This window comes from Delphinapterus leucas, chromosome 20 (genome assembly GCF_059928025.1).
Source record: "Delphinapterus leucas isolate spDelLeu-1000000601 "Yukka" chromosome 20, BTC_Dleu_Yukka2, whole genome shotgun sequence".
NCBI classification, from domain to species: Eukaryota; Metazoa; Chordata; class Mammalia; order Artiodactyla; family Monodontidae; genus Delphinapterus; species Delphinapterus leucas.
Genome location: NC_143148.1, coordinates 47197065 through 47219049, shown reverse-complemented (window position 1 = coordinate 47219049; position 21985 = coordinate 47197065). Strand labels below are relative to the sequence as shown.

Below are 21985 nucleotides of genomic sequence, written 5' to 3'. Positions count from 1 at the left end.
CCAAACTGTGAACTACAGCGGCCCTCTTCTCAGGGCTCATTCTATCTGAACCTTCAGCCACCTCCGATTATATTCACTTACTGATTTAACACATTTTTACAAATCTTTACTGTGTGTCTACTATGTGCCAAGCACTAGTCTAGATGCCGGGAATACAGTTGTGACAAAAACTAACACAAATCTCTGCTCTCCGAAGCTCACATTCTTGGCCGGGGTGGGGGTGGCGTGGAGGAGGCAGACAATAAAATAAGTAAATAAAATAAACAGTCTGTTAACTAGGGGTAAGGGCTATGAGGAAAATAAAGCGGGAAGGGTCTCCCAGACTCCAACCAGGGCTCCGCAGAGATGCGAAAGTCCTTCTGGCCCCGTCCCGCCTGTAGCTCTCCTGACTGCCCACCCTTCTGACCCTCACTCTGCCTTCTCCGCCTCCCCTGGCTTCTCCCCCTGCCCCCACCTCCTCCTAAAATGTGAAGTGTTCCCCAAGTTCCCATCCTGCCCTATCCATCCCTCTCCTCTCTTTCTGGAACTTTCTGGGCTGATTTCCTCTACTCCAGCGGCTGCACCCCTCACCTTGTTGAGGAAGTCTCCCCCAGTTATTAAGCCTTTAGCTTGACATTACTTTCTCAGGGAGCTCAAATTCATGATTTGTCACGAGATGTCAACACAGCTCCAAAGACTTCTGTGAAATGCAGTTTATTTGACAGAAAAGGAAACAAAAAATCTAAGAGAACTGGAATTGTGATGCAGCCTGGGGTTCCCACTAAATGGTATCAGAATATGCCACCCCAAAATATGACTACAGGAGTTCAGGATATGCCACCTCAAAATATGCTGCTTTGGCATATTGGTTATTTTGAGCTGTAGGCACCTGAAACACAGTAAATGCAGGGAGTGGCTTTCCTTGACCTCCCCTTATTTGCTCAAAGACAGAACCTCCAAAAGAAGCTCCACTGTCACAAGTCCCCTTCCAGAGAGTTTCATCAACTAGGGAGATGGACTCTTATCACAGAAGAGGAGACTCAAGTCCATACCACACCCAGAAAGACTTTATCACAAACAGCCACACCTCCCATCCATTCTTGTAAGGGTCCCTCATCTTTCCTAAAAACCATTTTCCCTCCCCTAAGAGGACTACATCCCCCTTCCCTTTCCCTATTAAGGTGGTATTTACTTCTGAATTCTAAAGCCATCCATTTTCCCCTGAGTATCTCCCATGGTACATGAGGTAAACATGTTAATAAACTTGTTTGTTTTTCTCTCGTTAATCTGTCTTTTATTGCAGGGGGGCTCAGCCAAGAACTCAGAAGAGTAGAGAGAAAACTATTCTCTCTCCCCAAGACCACTAAAGAGCTGTTTCTCTTATCTTCCCAGCAAAGAATCTTCCATTTCTCTAAGCATCCCATGCAGAGGTATCAAGGGGAGGGGACACCCCTGAAAGCCCCAGCCAGTTTTATCATCTAGCAGGCATGGGACACTATCAGGAATGACGGCATGCTGTTCTAAGTATTTATATAAAAAAGATTCTACTCTGAGCAGGTATTCTCATTATATTTGATAGATTTTCCCACTGAGCAGCCACCCTCCTGCCCTGTATGTCTTTAGAGGATCCGGGAGAGCCAGGATTCTTAACCTCTGGTAGGTAAGGCCTCACTACTATGGGGTTTAAAAACTCAATTAATTTTCCTTTCCAGTAAACTTTCTCTTCCTCCCATGTTCCCTGTCTTGGTAAATGACATTGCTCTCTTCCTGGTTTCTGTGACCAGAAATCTTGGTGTGAACATCATCTTGAATGCCTCCCCCTCCTTCAATTCCCTGCCATGCAGGTGGCTATCAGGTCAGCCAGCGCAGCCCCACTCATATTCAGCTTCACCTCTCTTCCATTACAAGACATCACTAGAGCTCCTTTCCTACTGCAACTTTCGGACCATTTCTCCCATAGGGTGAAAACTGCCCAACTCCTCTTTTCCTTCAAAATAAAATCGAAATTCCTAATCTTGGCATTAAATTCAACTATGATTGGCCTTAACCTGCCTTCCCACCTTTAATTTACTGTCAGCTTCCCTGCTTTCTTGGCCTGGAGTGTCCTTATCTTCATCTTTGCCTGTCAACATTCTCCTCCTCCTTCAAAGCCTACTTCCATGAAAACTTCCCCAAATCATGCTTGTTGGAACCCAACTATCCCAAAGTTGGTCTTTCACAGAAGCTGGTAGTTCTGTTACATTATTTTCTTCTGCCCTGAATGAGCACATGTCTGCTCCACTCCAGGGGTCATTCCCAAAGGTGTGGGCCACATCTCTTCCGTCGCCCTGCTCCCTGCAGTGCCAAGTGCATTGGGCAGTCAGGAGAGCCACAGGTGTCTGGTGGAGAGAATTCTCTGGGATGCTAACTGGCAGCATGTTATAAGTCAGCCTTCAATGGGGCTGTGGAGAAAAGCTCGGTGGGGGAAACTGAGAAGGTGCATTACCAGTGGGGTAAGGGCCACTTGGCCACAAAGAGTCAGGGGAAATGGCTCTCACCAGACTCCTCTTCCTTCATGGACTGCTCTAGGGCGGCCCTGATGCAGAGCTCACGGGCCCGGATCCCTGCGATGTTGCTGCCATCGGAGATGGCTTGCAGCACAATGGAGTCGAAGTTCAGGCAGGCTGCACTGTAGTACTTGGCTATGCTGACTGCGGTGGCTGACTTTCCTATTAAAAAAGGTCAGGAGGTTGAATTTCACAGCTCTCATTTCCTCAGTGTCCTAGACAGAAGAAGCTTCTATAACAGAGGCTACTGGAAAGTGATCTCTCCAAGGTCTCTGCCTCTAAGTCTCTCGTGTGGCCAGAGGCGGCAGCAGAAAAGAGAGGCAAGACCTGAGCCAGGAGTTAGGACCGTGGATTCTGGTCCTAATTCTACCCCTGATGAGCTCTGTGCTATGGCAACCCACGTCCCCTCTGGATTTTCTCCTCGGCTTAAAAAGTGATTCTATCAGATGAGCTTTAAAAATTTTGTAGCTCTTACTGTCTCTGATTCTAATGGGAAGAGACTTTTTTGGTTTAAAGAATAACTTGTGTTGATTTTTTTTTCTCATTCAAAATACCTGCTTATTAAAAAGAAAGCAGAAAATTCAGAAATAACAGCAGGGATAAAAGAAATTTGATCTTCCAGAGAGACTACAGTTAGCATATGGCTGCTCAGTATGCATATGTAACTATTTTATTCGTATTTCTTATAAAAAAAGAATGGGTTATGTGGTAGGTTGAATAATGCCTCCCCCACTCAGATGTCCACATTCCAATCCCTGGAACCTATGAATATGTTACCTTATATGTTAAAGGGACTTCGCAGGTATGATTAAGAATCTTGATGTTGGAGATTGCCCTGGATTATCTGGGTGGGCCCAATGTAATAACAAGGGTCCTTATAAGAGAAGCAGGATGCTCAGAGTAAGAACAGGTGATACGATGATGAAAGCAAAGAGACAGACAGACAGTCAGTGAGAGAGAGAGACGAGACAGACAGACAGACAGACTACAAGATGTTATGATGCTGGAGGAAGGGGCCATGACCCAGGGAATGAAGATAATGTTTCTAGAAGCAAGAAAAGGCAAGGAAATGCATTCTCCTCTATAGCCTTGAGAAAGGATGCAGCCCTGTTGACCCATTTTAGACTTCTGACCTCCAGAATTCTAAGAAAGTAAATTTGCATTTTTTAAAGTCACTAAATTTGTAGTTATTTGTTACAGTAGCAATAGGATATTAATATAGATAACAGATTGTAAGCATGGCATTTTTTTCTCACTTAAAACGATATATATCATGAGCATTTTTCTATTCATTCAATACACTTCTATGGTACTTTTTTATTGTGATAGTATACATACAAAATTTACCATTTTAACTGTTTTTAAGTGTACAGCTCAGCTGCTAAGGATATTCACATTGCTGTGCAACCATCACCACCATCCATCTCCAGCACGTTTTCATCTTCCCAAGTGGAAACTCTTTACCCAATAAACAATAACCTCTCATTCCTCCCTTTTCTCAGCCCCTGGAAACCACCATTCTACTTCATGTCTCTATGAATATGACTCTAGGTACCTTATGTAAATGGAATCATATAGTAGTTGTTCTTTTATGTCTAGCTTATTTCACTTAGCATAATGTCTTCAAGGTTCACCTATGTTGTAGCATGTGTGAGGATTTCCTTCCTTTTGTGGGTGAAAAATATCCCATTATACCACATTTAGTTTATCCACTCATCCATCAACGGATACTTGGGCTGTTTCTACCTTTTCGTTATTGTGAATAATGCTGCTATGAAAATGGGTGTACAAGACACTGTTTTTAATGGCGATATAATTCACTGCATGAATATACTATGGCTTAATTAACTAGTCCCGCAGATCGAATGCTTCAAGTGCTCCCAGGTTTTTACTATGGTCAGCAATGCTGCAGTGAACTCTTTGTCGACGTGATTATTTTCCTAAGATACATTTTTAGAAGTAATACTGCCAGGCCAAAGAGTTTGCACATATTCTTCCCCTCTCTCTTTTTTTTAAAAATATTGACATATGTCGTGAATTTTAAAATTTATTTATTTATGGCTGTGTTGGGTCTTCATTTCTGTGCCAGGGCTTTCTCTAGTTGTGGCAAGCGGGGGCCACTCTTCATCGTGGTGTGCGGGCCTCTCACTATCGCGGCCTCTCTTGTTGCGGAGCACAGGCTCCAGACGCGCAAGCTCAGTAACTGTACGCGCAGGCTCAGTAATTGTGGCTCACGGGCCCAGTTGCTCCACGGCATGTGGGATCTTCCCAGACCAGGGCTCGAACCCATGTCCCCTGCATTGGCAGGCAGATTCTCAACCACTGCGCCACCAGGGAAGCCCCCCCTTCTCTTTTTAAATAACTTAATGTCTTGGATTTTTCTTTAATATTTTAATGTTATTAAATTATCGAAAGAATGCAAGCTCCAACTATTTAGAGATGTATTAATTAAGAATGAGGTGTCCCTGCTCTTTCTCTAACTCCATATCTCTGAAGTTGGCAATTTAACAATTTGGGGATAATCCTTTGGTATATAAATTTCAAACAGAAGAGTCTTTTACTGCCTCAAAAATTACACATGCAGGACTTCCCTGGTGGCGCAGTGCTTAAGAATACGCCTGCCACTGCAGGGGACACGGGTTCAAGACCTGGTCCGGGAAGATCCCACATGCTGCAGAGCAACTAAGCCCGTGCGCCACAACTACTGAGCCTGCGCTCTAGAGCATGCAAGCCACAACTACTGAGCCCACGTGCCACAATTACTGAAGCCCGTGCACCTAGAGCCTGCGCTCTGCAACAAGAGAAGCCACGGCAATGAGAAGCCCGCGCACCACAACAGAGAGCAGCCCCCACTAGCCGCAACTAGAGAAAGCCCATGTGCAGCAACAAAGACCCAACGCAGCCAAAAATAAATAAATTAATTAATTAAAAAAAAAAGAAAAGGCATCATCCAGAGGTTAAAAAAAAAAAAATTACATGTGCAAACTTCACCATAAACCCCTCAGGGCTGTGCATACCTGACAAGGGCGTCCCATGGATGATGATAGCGATGCCTTTCCGGTTCTTGGCCATGCGGCCTTCTGCAGAAATGTCAATGCCCAGGTGGCGAGCAATGGCCTTGCTCACTGGGTTGTTCTCTACTTCCCCAACCTCCTCTGGAAAGTGGCTGTCAATGCTCTGAATCTTGTCAGCTGCAAATTAAATACACATGTGTGCGTGTGTGCATGCACATACATGCGGACACACCCAGAACTCACCTGGGTTCTGAAGGAAGTGGGGACGACTTTTTCTTAGTAAACATCCTATTTTAAAATAACAAACGTAATCTGCTGCAGATGTTGCCTCACTCCCCCGTAGTGCACGGAAGTGCCCGTTTTGGCTAATAATCTGTCCGTAGCTACTACAATTGAAAATACAGATACTCTTTGACTCTTAATCCCACTTTGGGGAATCTCTTCTCCTGAAAAATAATATTGGAAACTAGCTGAATATGCAACAGTAAGGGAAATGACTAAGTAAATGATGGCATATTCATATTGTAGAATTAATACATAATAGTGCTAGAAAGATGCATTTTATGGAGAAAGGTGAAAGGCACTGAACAGCCTTCCCACTTTTGCTTAGAGAGAACAGGTACCCCAACATTAAAATGCTTGGTTACTTTGAAACATGATTTTTTCCAGGCCTTCTTCATCCTCCTCTTCATCTGGGTAGGTCTTGGACTTGACCATTGGGATATGCCGCTCTTCCAGGCTGGATGTGACAGAGATGCCTCGGCTAAGCGAGGTCCTCTTTGTGCTGGCAGAGGTTCCCTGTTCTGACAAGGGACCATCGTCCTCTTCTGCCAGGGAGCAAAGGACGGAAACACACAGGAAGAATTGGGAGGAGGACAAGGGAGAGAGGGCAGAAAAGGGAAGAGAGACAAAGAGGAGAATCACTGAACTGGTTACCATCACCCTGGACTATCTGACCCCAATAAACAAGAACTGCAGTCAGTCTGCTGTTAAATTTCTCTGCCCAGAGTGTTTCTACATTTTAACATTAAAAAATACATACCGAAATTATACATTTGGTTTAGAAAACTTGGGAAATTCAAAAGAGCAAAAATGATAAAATTTAGCTACAGAAAGAAATATAGATAGACAAAGAAATGGTGATAGAGGAACAGCAGCTTCATTTTATGATACCAGTATAGGAGAGTGGCAACCTCTCAGGTTTTTTTTTTTTTTTTTCGGTACACGGGCCTCTCACTGTTGTGGCCTCTCCCGTTGTGGAGCACAGGCTCCGGACGTGCAGACTCAGCGGCCATGGCTCATGGGCCCAGCCGCTCCGCGGCATGTGGGATCTTCCCGGACCGGGGCACAAACTCGTGTCCCATGCATCGGCAGGCGGACTCTCAACCACTGCGCCACCAGGGAAGCCCCCTCTCAGATTTTTAATTTTTAATTTTTCAAAACTGAAGTTGGGATCATACTATACACATACCAATTTGTAGCCTGCATTCCCCCTTAATTTATCATGAACATTTCTCCATGTCATTGTTGAGCACATCTACTACTTTATCTGCCCCGCACCATCGTCAATGCCCCTATTCCACAGAGTTTCAGTGGGTGCATTGGGATGTCATTGTACAAGGTGACCCGGCTCTACCCTGGAGCCAAGACACCTTCTTTGTTTAATTTTGAATTTGAGTCAGAGAGGTTGTAGCTCTCCTGGGAATGGCAATAACATGACTTGTAGCTGCTGGCCTTCCCTGGATGTGGTTTGGAAGCAGAGAAGGACGTGTACTCTGTGACAGCAGAGTAAGCAGATGCTCAGAGAGGTGCTGGTGAGAAGCAGAGGGAGCGCCTCCCTGGACTTCTACTGACCCTCAGGTCCTGGCTCTAGATCACCTTTCCATGGGCCAAATAGAAAGATGAACCCACAACCAAGGCGTGTAGGACAGGGATGAGAGCGATGGGCCCTTCTCAGCTCTCACTAAGTCCTCTTTACATTGCAGACCCTCGTGACTCTCTGCCTCAGGCCACCAGGCAGTCCTGAGTTTAAATGTCTATCCCCCCACCCCTCCCTGACTTTGAGCTCTCAAAGGTAGGGGCTGATTTCATTGATCTTTCTTCTAGCACTTCAGCTCAGTGCTTGGAACATAGTGGGTGCTTGTTATGGGCTGAACTGGTTCCCATAAAGTTCATTTGCTGAAGTCCTAAGCACCACCCCCGTGCCACACTCCACTCCCTGCCCCAGTATCCCGGAATGTGACTATTTGAAGTTAGGGCCTTTCAAGAGGTAATTAAGTTAAAATGAGTGTCCTAAGCCATCCACAGCCCAATATCACTGGTGTTCTTATAGGAAGAGATTAGGACACAGACACACAGAGGGAAGTCCTTGTGAACACACAGGGGGAAGACAGGCATCTACAAGCCACGGAGGGAGGTTCAGTAGAAAACAATTCCACCAACACCTTGATCTTGGATTTCTAGCCTCCAGAATTATGACAAAATAAGTTTTGCGTGGTTAAGCCCCCCAGTCTGTGGTATTTGCAGTGGCAGTTCTAGTGAAGTAATATGCTCAATAAATACAACCAGGAGACTGGGTGGACAGGCAGCCTTCTTCTCTCATCTCCTCCTTTTAGGGCCGATTAGTGTTCTCCAACTACCTTCTGTCTTGAGAGACAACGAGACAGGTCCAAGGGCAGGAGAAACGGACTTCATTCATTCATTCATTCACTCTTACAGAAACATTTATCAGGCACTATGATGTATCAGGTGCTGGTCCATGCACTGGGTGTACATTGGGGAAGACATGATCACTGCCTTTATGGGGGCTTGTCTAGAGGGGAGACAAGTGTGAAGAAAATACATGTGATGACTATTATGCAGAAGAAGAGGGCAAGTAAGAACGGAGGGCAAATTTCCAGGGTGAGGGCACAGGGAAGCAGAGAAGTGAGCACCCCAACAAGCTACATGATCCCATAGGTCTCCCTGGAACCTTGATGCCCAAGTGCACACAAGGGGGGATCCTGGGTGGATGATGGATAACTCTGGGGTGCTGGGCAAGAAAGGGCAAGATCGTAAGAGCACAGTCCAGCTTTGTGATTGAGTTCTGGCCTTGAGGACCATCGAGGGTCTTTCCTCATGTGAACTCCCACCCCTACCTCTCGTAGGGCACCAATATCTACCATGCATGATGGATTACCTTGCGTTGCCTAGGCACAGATGTGGAGGCTGTGGAGTGGTTATTGTCGTGGACTCCAGAGTCAGAGAGACCTGGGCTTGAGTCCTGATTCTGCCACTTAAATCTGTGGACCTGGCTTCTCAGTGCTTCCTCTCTCATCTGTATGTGTGAAGCCCTCAGCACACGGCTTGGTATCTAGCAAGTGTCCTTCTATATCTGAATTAGCTGTTTTTAAGTCTTAACTCCCCACCAGACTCTAGTGAGAGCAGAATGTGTCCCCATCTCTGCATCCCTACAATGGGGACAACAGGACCATTTTGCAAGGGTTAGAAATGAAATCCATAAGGTGCTCAGTAACCGGTTCGTCTCCCAGCAGAGATAATTCAAAGAAGCCAGGGGAGTGGCTGGAGCCGCGGGCTCCAGAACTGTTGAGTTCTCACCATTCTCCTGCGCCAGACTCTCCAGATATTTCACCTTCATCTGTTCCTCTTTTGACCTCTTCATCTCCTTAAAGTATTCATACACCTCTGGGGGCAGGTTTTCCCCCGGAAGGCGGGGAGGCAGCAGCAGGGAGTTGTAGGAATCATAGCCCTTCAGCGTTCGCAAGATCTGCTCAAGGAGAATGGGAACTGCTGTTGGTCCCACTGGAAGTTTCCTCCCCACAGTCCCAGGTGGGTCTGCCATCCATCTCATAAAAACCCTGCCCCTGACCAAGGCTGGGGTGTATACAAGTACTTTCTGGATCTCAAAGGGTAGGGTCCTTTGCAGAGGTCTAAAGTGTAAGGCTGAGCCCTGGATCTGTGGGGATATCGAATTTTTATTTTGCCCCATTTGTGCCTGGGCATTTCCCATGTGGAAAAGAATTTTCCCCTTGTTTTATAAATAACATATACTGTTTTTGTTGTTGTTGTTGTTTTCCATTGACAAAAGTACAGAACTCAATTATCCACTTTGAGTGACATGTTATTGAAAAATATTGTGGATAGCAATGTTGTCTTGGTAAGGTGGTTGTCTCATATATAGAGGATCCAGAGAAAAGTAGGCAAAATGGCTGTTTAGGTATGTGTATGGGTGTGTGTGTATATCTGAGAGAGAGACAGACAGAGAGGGATGTATATTAGGCTTGTCAGATGAAGTACAAGATGCCTAGTTAAATTTAAATTTCAGATCAAAAAATGAATAATTTTTAAAGTATAAATGTGTCTCATATTGTTTATCTGGAATTCAAATTTAATTGCGGCAACCTGTTTTTCTTTCTGCTAAATCCAGCAACACTAGCGTGTATGTATATTTATAAAAGACAGTAAAATCAACTCCTAGAAAGCAATTACTTCCTATGCAACCTAATTTACTGGTGTGAAAAATCAGTTAGGTAACCCTTCTCCAAGATCACCAATTTTAGTTGTTTGAAAACCAATATTAATGAGCTTACTCTAAAATTTATATGGAAGAACAAAGGGCTAAGAATAGTTGAAATGCTAATGAAGAAAAACAGAGAGGACTGTCCTACCAGATATCAGGAATTATGAAGTTGGAGCAATGGAGAGGGTGGTATTGATGCTGAATAGAGAAACTGACCAATGAAATGGAGGTGAGAGCTTAGAATAGACCCACGTGTATATGGAGCTTTGACACAGGACAGAGGTGGCATGGCAGATCAGTGGGGAAAGGAAGGCCTATTCCAAAGGCTGGCTGATGTAGAGACACAAAGGCCTGGCCAACTTGCCTCATCTGAGGCGACTGTAAACAGCCAGCCCAGCTGCAGAGTGTCCTGTGGGATCAGCTGAAGTCTCTGTGCGATGTCATCACAGCTTACCTTCTCTGTCTGCCTAGGTCTAACGTTCCTTATCCTTTACAGGTGTCGTCCCTGAGAGTACTCTCTGATAAACCTTCTGCATGCAAATCTCAGAGTCTTGGATTCTGCTTTCCACTGACCCTGACCCACAGCAGAGGATGCTGTGCCAACACAAGCCACTGAACATCTAATAAATACCTAATGAAAAGACTCGAATCCAGAGGGACAGAATCCAAACCGGGCAGAGCACAAACACTGGATGTAAAGAAAATAGAAGATTCAAAGGCCAAGTTGATGGAGAGTCCAGAGGAAGCAGACCATCTTAGCTAAGCCATTCCTAAATTCCTGACCCAGAGCAAACAAGAGATGACAAATATTTATTGTTTTATGTGACTAAGCTTGGGAGTAATTTATTTTGCAGCAATAGATAGCTAATATAACATCACACTTCATGAACAGCAAGACCTTATGAGAAAACAATGGGGCAATGTATTTAAGATATACGAGTGCAGAAAATGTGAGCCAAGGATACTGTATCCAATCAAACCGATCTTCAAGCACAAAAGCCAAGGAAAAACAGTTACGAACACATGAATACTCAGGAAATATTGTTCCCACGGTCCCTTCCTGAGGAATCCACTAGAGAATGATCTTCTGACAACCCAGTAGCGAATGGAGAAGCCTCATCACAAGGACTGGTGTTGAGCATTAAATATGTTCAAGTGTAGAACTAAGACTAAATGATGGAAATTAGATGATTACCCAGTAGGCATTAACTGGAAGTAAAGAAATATCATTTTAAATTAGAGGGTGGTGAGGAGAGGTAAAAAGAGATTTTTAGCTAATTTCATTATTGCTCATAGTAGGGAAGTAAGAGGCAGTTTCTAAAAAGTAGGGTACTAAGGGTATTAGATAAAGGCGTAGTTTATACAGATCAGCCTCAAGGTAGGACAGCAGGGTAGAGACAGTAAAAATGGACCTGGATAGATCAATGGAAAAGAATAGAGATTCCAGAAATAGACCCAAATAAACATAGTCAACTGATCTTTCCTAAAGGAGCAAATGCAATACAATGGAGCAAAGAGTTTTTTTCAACAAATGATGCTGGAATTGGACATCCACCGGCAAAAAAATAAATCTGAGTGGATCTTATCTTCATAAAAATTAACTCAAACGAATTGTAGACCTAAATAAAAAACATAAAACTATAAAATTTCTAGAAGATAGCATAACAGAAAATTTAGATGACCTAGAGTATGGTGATGACTTTTTAGACACAACTCCAAAGGCACAGTCTATGAAAAAAGTAATTGATAAACTGGACTTCATTAAAATGAAAAACTTCTGCTCTGCAAAAGATAATGTCAAGAGAATGAAAAGACAAGCCACAGACTGGGAGAAAATATTTGAAAAAGACACATCTGATAAAGGACTATTATTCAAAATATGTAAAGAACTCTTAAAGCTCAACAATAAGGAAACAGATAACTCGATTAAAAATTGGGCCAAAGACCTTAACAGATACCTCACCAAAGAAAATATACAGATGGCAAATAGGCGTATGAATGGATATTCCACATTATATATGCCTTCAGGGAAATGCAAATTAAAACAACAGTGAGATACCACTACACACCGATTAGAACAGCCAAAATCCAAAACCCTGACAATATCAAAAGCTAGTGAGGATAAGGAGCAACAGGAACTCTCATTTACTGCTAGTAGGAATGCAAAATGTTACAACCATTTTGGAAGACAGTTTGACAGTTTCTTACAAAACTAAACATACACTTACCATAGAATCCAGCAATCATACTCCTTGGCATTTACCTAAAGAGTTGAAAACTTGTGTTCACACAGAACCCTGCACACAGATGTTTATAGCAGCTTTATTCATAATTGCCAAAACTTGGAAACAACCAAGATGTCTTTCAGTAGGTGAATGGATAAATAAACTGTGGTATTTCCAGACAATGGAATATCATTCAGCACTAAAAAGAAATGAGCTATCAAGCCATGAAAAGACATGGAGGAAACTTAAATGCGTATCACTAAGTGAAAGAAGCCAATCTGAACATCTACATACTCTATGATTCCAACTATATGGCATTCTGGAAAAGGCAAAACTACAGAGACAGTAAAAAAGATTAATGGTTGCCAGGGGTTGGGAGGAGGGAGGGATGAATATGTGGAGCACAGAGGATATTTAGGGCAATGAAAATACTTTGACACTATAATGATTGCTACATGCTGTTATACATTTGTCTAAACCAATAGAATGCACCTAGAGTGAACTGTAATGTAAACTATGGACTTTGGGTGATTATGATGTCACATAGGTTTATCAACTGTAAAAAATATACCATTCTAGTGAGGGATGTTGATAATGGGGGAGGCTGTGCATGTGTGGGGGCAGGGGTTATATGAAAAATCTCTGCATCTTCCCCTCAATTTTGCTGTGAATCTAAAACTGCTCTAAAGAATAAAGTTTAAAAAAAATGGACAAGGAGGAGCAATTGTAAAATATACAAGCCAGAGCAAATAGGAAAAAAAAAAAAAAAAGGGCAGATTTAAGCCCTAACGTGATTACATTAAATGTAAATGGTCTAAATACACCAATTAAAAACAAAGACTGCCAGAGTGTATTAAAAAGATGACCCAAATATATGCTGTCTACAAGAAACTCATTTCAAATATAATGACTATGGCATACATTCTTTACTGTTTGAATTTTAACATGAGCATGTATTAGTTTTTAAATTAGTTGTTTCAAATGTATAATGAGATCACAAAGAAGAATGAATTCTGCTTAGGGCAAGGGAAGTAGGTCAGGAAAGCCTACAAAGTGATCTTTAAATTGACAGGGAAGGGTTCACAGGAAGAAGGAGCAAAGGTGAGGAGGAAGTTGTCCAGGCAGAGAGAAGAGTACCTGGCAAGGCCCAGCATGTGTAGGAAAATGGAGTTTGGTTTTGGTCTCTGCTCACCTTCTCTTCTACAAGATATTGCTGGTCAAATTCTAAGGAGTAAAACTCAATGGGAAAGTTGCAGGGATTCTTCACCACCACCTCGGCCTCATCTCCAGGTGCATAAGGCAGCAGTGGCCCCAGCTCCAGAACTGAGGGACTAAATTCCAAGCATGGCTCTAGACCTTGCCCCTGTGCCAGTAGAGTAAGCTTCTGAGCACTCTGGGCAATCTGGAACACCAAGGTTTGGCTGTAGAATTTCTGGAAAATATAAAAACAAAACAAGCAACTAAATTTTTTTCTGTTATGTGACATGTAAAACGGATAACCACTGGGGGACAAAATTGATCCTGTTTAGATTAAGAGAGAAAAGTTTTCTTATAAAATTGCATGAGAGCAATTTATAGTAGAGTGTTAATACTGGGTATCTAGCATGCCAGGCACTGTACCAAGTACTTCATCACAGTCCTGTGAATGCTGTTCTCATGCCCCTCAGATCCTCCAATGTGCTCAGATGTCCCACTGCCACTATCCGCACCTCTGGGTCTGCACCTCTGGGCTCTCATTTCATGGGCCCTGCTGCCCATGGGTAGGGCAGGGCAAGGCAGAAGTGTCAGAGAAGTAACACCTTCTGGGGACAATCCTTCACCAACGACTCTCAGGAGTTACTGTATAAAGACTCCTGAGAGGGATAATTCTGAAATGTGCATTTTGTATATTTTCTCCGAGTTTCCAGTGGGATTAAGATCCAGTGTCCAGGACTTCCCTGGTGGCGCAGTGGTTAAGAATCTGCCTGCCAATGCAGGGGACACGGGTTTGAGCCCTGGTCTGGGAAGATCCCACATGCCGTGGAGCAACTAAGCCCATGTGCCACAACTACCTAGCCTGTGCTCTAGAGCCCGTGAGCCACAACTATTGAGCCCACATGCCACAACTACTGAAGCCCGTGCAACTAGAGCCTGTGCTCCGCAACGAGAGAAGCCACCGCAACGAGAAGCCTGTGCGCCGCAACGAAGAGTAGCCCCCGCTAGCCACTAGAGAAAGTCCGCACGCAGCAACAAAGACCCAACGCAGCCAAAAATAAATAAATCAATAAATCAGTCCAGTGTCCAAGGTAGCTGGCTCACTCGCACACCCTATTAGCTGCCTTCCTTTTCCTTATCACCTTCTACTTCTCTTTTAGTATTCCCTACACTTCCTAAATAATCTGCTTGCACTCAAATTCTTGACTCCAGGTCTGTTTCTTGGAGAATCTGAATGATCATATTTCCATTATTTAAAGATACAGTTAAGCAGCTGGTCAGAGATGATCAGCTAGCGCAATCAGTTCGTCTGATACAATTACAATCCAAATACCAGTTGATAATGATACGAATTATTCTAATCTGGTTTCACTTAGGAACCTATTAAAATGCATATTCACAGGCCCATTCCTAGAGATCCTGACTTGGTAGGGGCAGGGTAAGGCTGGGGATTCTGTAGTTTTAACCAGATGCCCAGGTTGTTCTGAAACTGTTGGGCTCATGGCTTGGGTTTGGAAAGCATGATTGGCTGAGCGATTTGGAGAGCTCTTAACTACCTTAGCTCAGAGGGAAGGAAAATCAGATGGAAAGAATGTGTAAGGACATAGATACAAGTTCAGAAAAATACCTGTTGTTGGAGATAGTAAGAGAACAAATTATTGGCTAAGAAGGTTTTCTATATAGTTATGGGTTTAGCACCTTATGTGATCCAAACTTCTATATTTTAACTGCTTTTTAGGGAAATATTTCTTACTTTTTTTTTTTTTTTTTGGCTGCATCAGGTCTTTGTTGCTGCATGTGGGCTTTCTCTAGTAGCAATGAGCAGGGGCTATTCTTCGTTGTAGTGCATGGGCTTCTCATTGTGGTGGCTTCTCTTGCTGCGGAGCACTGGCTCTAGGTGCGTGGGCTCAGTAGTTGTGGCTCACGGGCTCTAGAGCACAGGCTCAGTAGTTGTGGTGCATGGGCATAGTTGCTCCATGGCATGTGGGATCTTCCCAGACCAGGGATTGAACCCATGTTTCCTGCACTGGCAGGCGGATTCTTAACCACTACACCAGCAGGGAAGTCCCAGGGAAATATTTCTAAAACATTTCATTCATCTTGTTTTCTAACACAAAGTATTCTGAACGCATGTTATAATGTCTAGGAGTTGTTAATGTGGACATCAGTGTTTCTCTGTGTTGCTGATGCTGGTGAAGATATAGGTGTGGACTGTATGGGTTGCAAGGCTAACCACTTCCTTGTATACAGCCAATAAATTCCTCTCCCAAACTCTAATTTGAAAGATACATGCACCTCAATGTGCACAGAAGTACTGTTTACAACAGCCAAGACATGGAAGCAACCTAAATGTCCATCAACAGAAGAATGGACAAAGAAGATGTGGTATATATGTACAATGGAGTAAAAAAGAATGGAATAATACCATTTGCAGCAACATGGGTGGACCTAGAGATTACTATACTAAGTGAAGTAAGCCAGATAGAGAAAGACAAATATCATATGATATCGCTTATATGTGGAATCTAAAAAAGTGATACAAGTGAACTTATTTACAAAACAGAAATAAACTCAGACATAGAAAACAAACTTATGGTTACCAAAGGGGATAGTGGGGCGGGGGGGAGAGATAAATGAGGAGCTTGAGATTAATATATACACACTACTATATATAAAATAGGTAAACAATAAGGACCTACTGTATAGCATAGGGAACTATACTCAATATCTTATAATAGCCTACAATGGAAAAGAGTCTGAAAAAATATATGTATTCATTGTAAATTAACTATACTTCAGTAAAAAATGATGCTTAAAAAAATTCCTGGGCTTCCCTGGTGGCGCAGTGGTTGACAGTCCGCCTGCCGATGCAGGGGACACGGGTTCATGCCCCAGTCCGGGAGGATCCCACATGCCGCGGAGCGGCTGGGCCCGTGAGCCATGGCCGCTGAGCCTGCACGTCCGGAGCCTGTGCTCCACAACGGGAGGGGCCAACAGCAGTGAGAGGCCCGCGTGCCGCAAAAAAAAAAATTCCTATCCCATTTGGTGGAAACATTTTATTAATTTTGACCAATGCTAACTCAACACTTATAGAACTGCCCAAACAAATCTTTTTTTTTTTTTTTTTTACTATATTTACTGGCATTTTTTTCAGTAAAACATCCAAAATCTTGAGTAAACCTGGTGGCAGTCTTAAGACTCTAAGAATGACAAACACATTAGTTTTCTTTTCTTTTAAAAGGGTTGGGGAGATTTTGATAATGACAGAAACAGGGACTCTATTTTAGAATCAGATATGAAGTCATTCTCTTTTCTTTCTTCTCATTGTAGATTCTGAAGCATTTCCTCAAAGCCGTTACCAGGAAAACGGGAGTTAACCATGGGTATTTTATAAAACTCACATCGATTTCTTCTTTTAAAAGAATAAAGAAAAACATCTCCCAAATGCCTTAGGCTTTCAGCAAAAGTCTTTACAGTGTAACCTCTTGAGATCCTCTCTGGTTCTAGGATTTTTATTATTTTTTTACTGTACTCTTTGTCAGGAGTAGCTTTGTGCTCATGGTGTTTGCAGAAGAAACACTTGTGAGGCCCAGGGAGTATGTCTACCAGAAAGTACTTATTATTATCACAACTACTGATGATAATAGTAAATAGATATTGAGACACTACATACAGAGCAGTATGCTATGCATTTTATTCACATTAATTCATTTAATCTTCAAAATGACCCTTAGGAGGTAGCTACTGCAGGTTGATAATTTCTTACCTGAAACCCTAGGGGCCAGATGCTTTCAAATTCAGAGTTTTAAAAAGGTAAACACAGAGCATATACCCTATGTTACATAGTATCCTTAGCAGCATCCCCTGTAATCAAACACATTAATATTTCTGCAGTTGCAGTGTTTGAGTCTGCAAACCAAGGGGAATAAATAAAGGTTAAGTAGTCTCATGTCAGTTCAGATAGGTTTTTCTGCCAAACGAGTTTGGGTCTGAAACTTAAAAAATTTTTTCCCCCAGTTTTTAGAACTTATTGGATTTTGGAATTGCAATAAGGGATTTTGGACATGTGATATTATTATTTTTCATTTTATCTATGAGCAAACTGAGGTTTAGCGAGGCTGAATAATTTGCCCAAAGCCATGCAGCCTCTTAGTCAGAGGCAGAAGGCCACTAAGCCAGGTCTGTCGGTAAAAGTCAAAGTGTTAGATAGATCTGCTGATTCCAGAGCTGGTGCTCCTAACCACCAGGACACAGCTCCTGCATGAACCAGAGCACTGAATGTCATAGTCAGAATAGTGAGGGACAGGTCACTCAAAGTTTCCCTGGAGACCCAATCAAGCATGGACCTCGAGTACAGCTCAAAGAGATCCAGAGAGTCTGAATGAGACTGCATTTCTTTAAAGCTTACCTCTTCTTTGGGCATGAATTTCACTTGCATGTTGGACCTCTCACCAGGATCCAAGACCCCAGAAGTGGGCTGAATCTCAAAGATCCGTGTCTTTGGCTTGAATTCAGCACATAGTTTCCGTCTTAAGTACTTTGGCATGTGTTTCTCCAGCTGGCAAATAAATAGTAGACAATTAGACCATTTTCTTTGGAAAATGCCTCCACCCTCCACCCACTCAATCTATGTTTACTGATTACTTCCCAGGTGTCAGGGGATGTGTGGATACCCGGGGCACAAAGATAAATATGACATTCGTGAGATAGCATGGCCTGATAGTCCTTGAGTGCTGGGCTGAGGGCCTACATTTTATTCAGGGGGCAATGGCTGTCGCTGAAAGTCTTTGAGCAGAAGGGTGAAATGAAGAGAGTGAAGGATTAGAATTATAAATCTGACTTAAATGGAGATGGAAAAAAGGGGACAATGGGCCACAATTCATTTACCTTGCTAACTTGCTTATGGGTGTGGATAAACCATTCACAAGGGACTTGGAGGTGATTGGAAAGCTGAATAGTTTCCACGAGGCACTGTCCACACTGAATTGTGGCAAACTCCACTTTTCCACAAGACAGTGTCATACTGGGAATGGTCACCTTGGCTTGGAGACAGATGTGAACTGTTGGCCCTCCAACCACCTAGAGTGGGCATAAAATTGTTGTTACCATGTAGCATGGGATTGGAGAAAGAATCACGGCTCTGAAATAGTAACTGGATCATCGCAGGGGTGATCAGCAAGCAGAGCTGGAAGCTGGGGAGGATCAGCTGGGCCTAGTGATGCGTCTTACCTTGATGGGCAGAATGACCTTTTTGTTTCCAACAGAAAGGCTGGCCCCTTGTGCATCAAATCTCACTTCAAATGTTTCCGTTTCACAGTAAGGCAGATTCTTCACACGATCTAGCTCAATACTGAAGCCTGGACCAAGACAAACAAAATTTCTTTGTGGAAAAGAGAAGTAGCAATCAAGAGCTGCTCTAGATACAGCCCATCGGAGGCAGGATGACCACTCAAAGTATCTATTAATGGCCCAACAATTCTTTCAGCTGATCCCAGAAGAAGCACTCCAGGACAGTACAGATGGGCATCGTGTTAGAAATGACAGAGTGCAATAGGAAGGGTCTCCATCCTGGTTACCTGTGTCGTGAAGGACATGCTTTTCTGCATGGAAGGACACTGGGAAGTGACTGGTGTTGGTGATCTTGATGATGTGGGTTCGGACATCACCAAGGATGATGTAGCCAAAATCTAGGATATATTCTGGCAGCTGGACTCTGAAACAGTTAACAAGGTCTTCTTACCACTCACATTTCCAAATGTGCAAGAGTGTGAGGTTTTCTTCCATCTCCTCTGCACAATTCTATTCTCTGGAGTAGAGAACCACCACTCTCCAGAATGGAGACTAGGAACAAGACACTTCCCCCAGAAGACCACATTGCTGCTTTAGCCATCATCTTTAAACACATTCAGTGCTGGTCCTTAAGGACCTGAAACCGGCCCATCTATTAGACAAAGTGGGAGGTTTCTGACTAAGAGGCAGAGACCTGCCTGGTTGGCTGGCTGCTAGAGAACGGCAGACATGTAAGGCGAGTGGATTTCATCCGTACATAGTCAATCATTAATTCATGGAGCACTCTGGTGGAGGGCACCACTGGCTCTGCTACACTCTGAAACAAACACGACATGGAAGGGCGCTCACTTGATCGGTTTGCGGTGACTCTGATGGCAGAAGTTGTCCATGGAACCAAGGACAATTGATTTCTGATGTTCTGTGGCATAGTCTTGGACTATAAGCCGCTCTACTTCCATCTGGAGTTGAGCATTTAACTGGAGCAAGAGAGAAGAGCAAGTAAGCAAATTCTTTGAGAACATGCATTCTCAACGGGGGCAAAACCACCCCTAAGGGGGCGAAAGTTGCTTCATGGAGGAGAGAGTGAGAAAATCTTAGATATTACAATGGCTTGTGGCCCTCCAAAGGGCCACAGTAAATAAATAGATATACAGTATATCTGTGGTGTTAAAAGGTTTGTTGGGGTTCAAGGTGGTTAAACAAACTGTACATCTGTGCCATGGAGTATTACTGAGCAATGGAGTAAGGAATGAACTATTTATGTTGATGGATCTCAAGGGCATTATGCTGAATGAAAAAAAAAATCTCAAAAGGTTACATGCTGTATGATTCCATTTACATAACTCTTCTATACTCATAACAAGATTATAGAGATGGAGAACTATAGTGGCTGCCAGGGGAAAGGGGTAGGGAGATTGGGGATGGCTATAAGGGAGAAGCATGTAAAGGCAAAAACAAATTAAAAATAAGAGACTCAAGGGAGTTCCCTGGTGGCCTAGTGGTTAGGATTCCGGGCTTTCACTGCTGCGGCCCCGGTTCAATCCCTGGTCAGGAACTGAGATCCTGTAAGCCATGAGGTGTGGCAAAAAAAAAGAGGCTCAATTCTCCCTGTTGAAAATAAGGGTAGAGACTTCTTCCAGCTTCATTTTCAAGAAAACTTGTAAGATCTTTCTCTGTCTCTTGGAAATATATATAAATCTTTTCATAGGCTAAGACTTTTTATCAGCTTCACAACCCAGGAACATCTTCCTTAAGGACCTGGGAACCATCTCTTTGACATGTCATCATCAAGGAAGATAGAGCCCCATCTCCTATCCTGCCATTTCTGTGGGAGGATAGGAGCTCAACTTCAGAGGACCCTGTCATAAAAACACAAAAGGTTTGTTTTCCCTTTGGGTAAAGCCAATTAGCTAAGACAGATGGTCACCCCAATTACCATGTGAATTTAGCATGAACAAAGTGTGACAAATGGTGCTGTCAAGTCCTCTTACTTGAGGACTAGTTATAGTTTTTACTTAAGGACTAGTTACTGTTTACCTTGAGAACATGTATATAATAGGTTGTATGTATCTGCTTGGCTCTATGAAAGACTGAGATTTCTTTCTGTCTTTGCAATCTCCTAGCAGACTGACAGAGACACGGAACACTTTCTGCTTTAATGCTTACCAATGATAAAGTTGGATTCTTTCTCTTCCACCTTTGTGGAGAGATTTTGTGGGTTGGAAAGAGATTTTTGCTTATAATTCTATTTCCCCAGTGAGCACAAGGGATACTTACGGAGATGGAACACTTCTGTATCTTAATTGTGGTGGTGGATACACAAAGCTACACGTGAAAAAACTGGATTAGAACCACACACAGACGCAGATATGCATACATACAGAGACATGCAGACATGCAGAGACAGACCCACGAGTACATAGAAAACTGATGAAACCTGAATAAGCTCTATGGCTTGTACCAATGTCAATTTCCTGGTTTTGATACTGTTCTATAGTTATGCAAGATGTTACCACTGGGAAAAACATTTTTTTGCAGCTTTCTGTGAATCTACTTCCTGTGCAGAGTGAAGCCAATCTTACCTCAGAAGATTCATCCTCAGGCACTTCCTCAGGTCTCTCTAAGTTGTCAAACATTTCATTTTTGGTTTTTTCTAGGTTTTTTCTGGCCTGATTTAAGAAGATTTCATACTTCTCACATCCTGTGGGGGTTGGAAGGAGAAGGAAATCCGAATGGCTGGAAATATATGAATTATGCCTAAAACACAGGCTCTAAGCTCAGAGTAAATAAAGTGAGAAGGGAAGTGAACTTTGTGAAACTTAGCCTGCCATGTTTTCTCTGCTTCAGAGGATAATTTGTGAATGAGTAGAATTTGTAAAAGAGAACTCACTGAGTTTTATGAGATTATGCTTTAGTGGGCTACCAACTGTTTCTCAAGAACTTAATGACAGTAACATCCTGAGCCACTCATAGGGTGACCAACTGGATCCCAGCCTACTTGATACTTTCCCAGTTCTAGCACCGATGGCTGCACCACTTGGGAAACCCCTCCATGCTGGACAAACCCAGATGGATGGTCACCCTTTAGGTTGGTCTTCATGTTTATTAATTCTCTGTTAAAAAGAATATATTTGGTTCAAGTTGCTTTAACTACGACTAAATAAGCTACAGTCCCCTGAATCAGGCAGGCTGGGCAACGGGGAGAGAGATTTCACCAGT

The 21985-nt window shown here is 43.1% G+C and overlaps 1 protein-coding gene across 1 annotated transcript in view; it reads right to left on the bottom strand.

Moving 5' to 3' along the window:
- The window catches only part of HYDIN (HYDIN axonemal central pair apparatus protein), a 431283-nt gene that overhangs the window by 100684 nt on the left and 308614 nt on the right, over positions 1-21985 (bottom strand). Inside the window, exons 31-41 of the mRNA XM_089902455.1 lie at positions 21349-21467; positions 19616-19743; positions 19054-19190; positions 18707-18834; positions 18365-18556; positions 17886-18035; positions 13476-13715; positions 9137-9305; positions 6187-6366; positions 5543-5716; positions 2517-2687 (exon numbers count right to left, since the gene is read on the bottom strand). Of these exons, the coding sequence (XP_089758581.1) occupies positions 2517-2687; positions 5543-5716; positions 6187-6366; positions 9137-9305; positions 13476-13715; positions 17886-18035; positions 18365-18556; positions 18707-18834; positions 19054-19190; positions 19616-19743; positions 21349-21467 (1788 nt within the window). The remainder of the gene's footprint in view (positions 1-2516; positions 2688-5542; positions 5717-6186; positions 6367-9136; positions 9306-13475; positions 13716-17885; positions 18036-18364; positions 18557-18706; positions 18835-19053; positions 19191-19615; positions 19744-21348; positions 21468-21985) is intronic.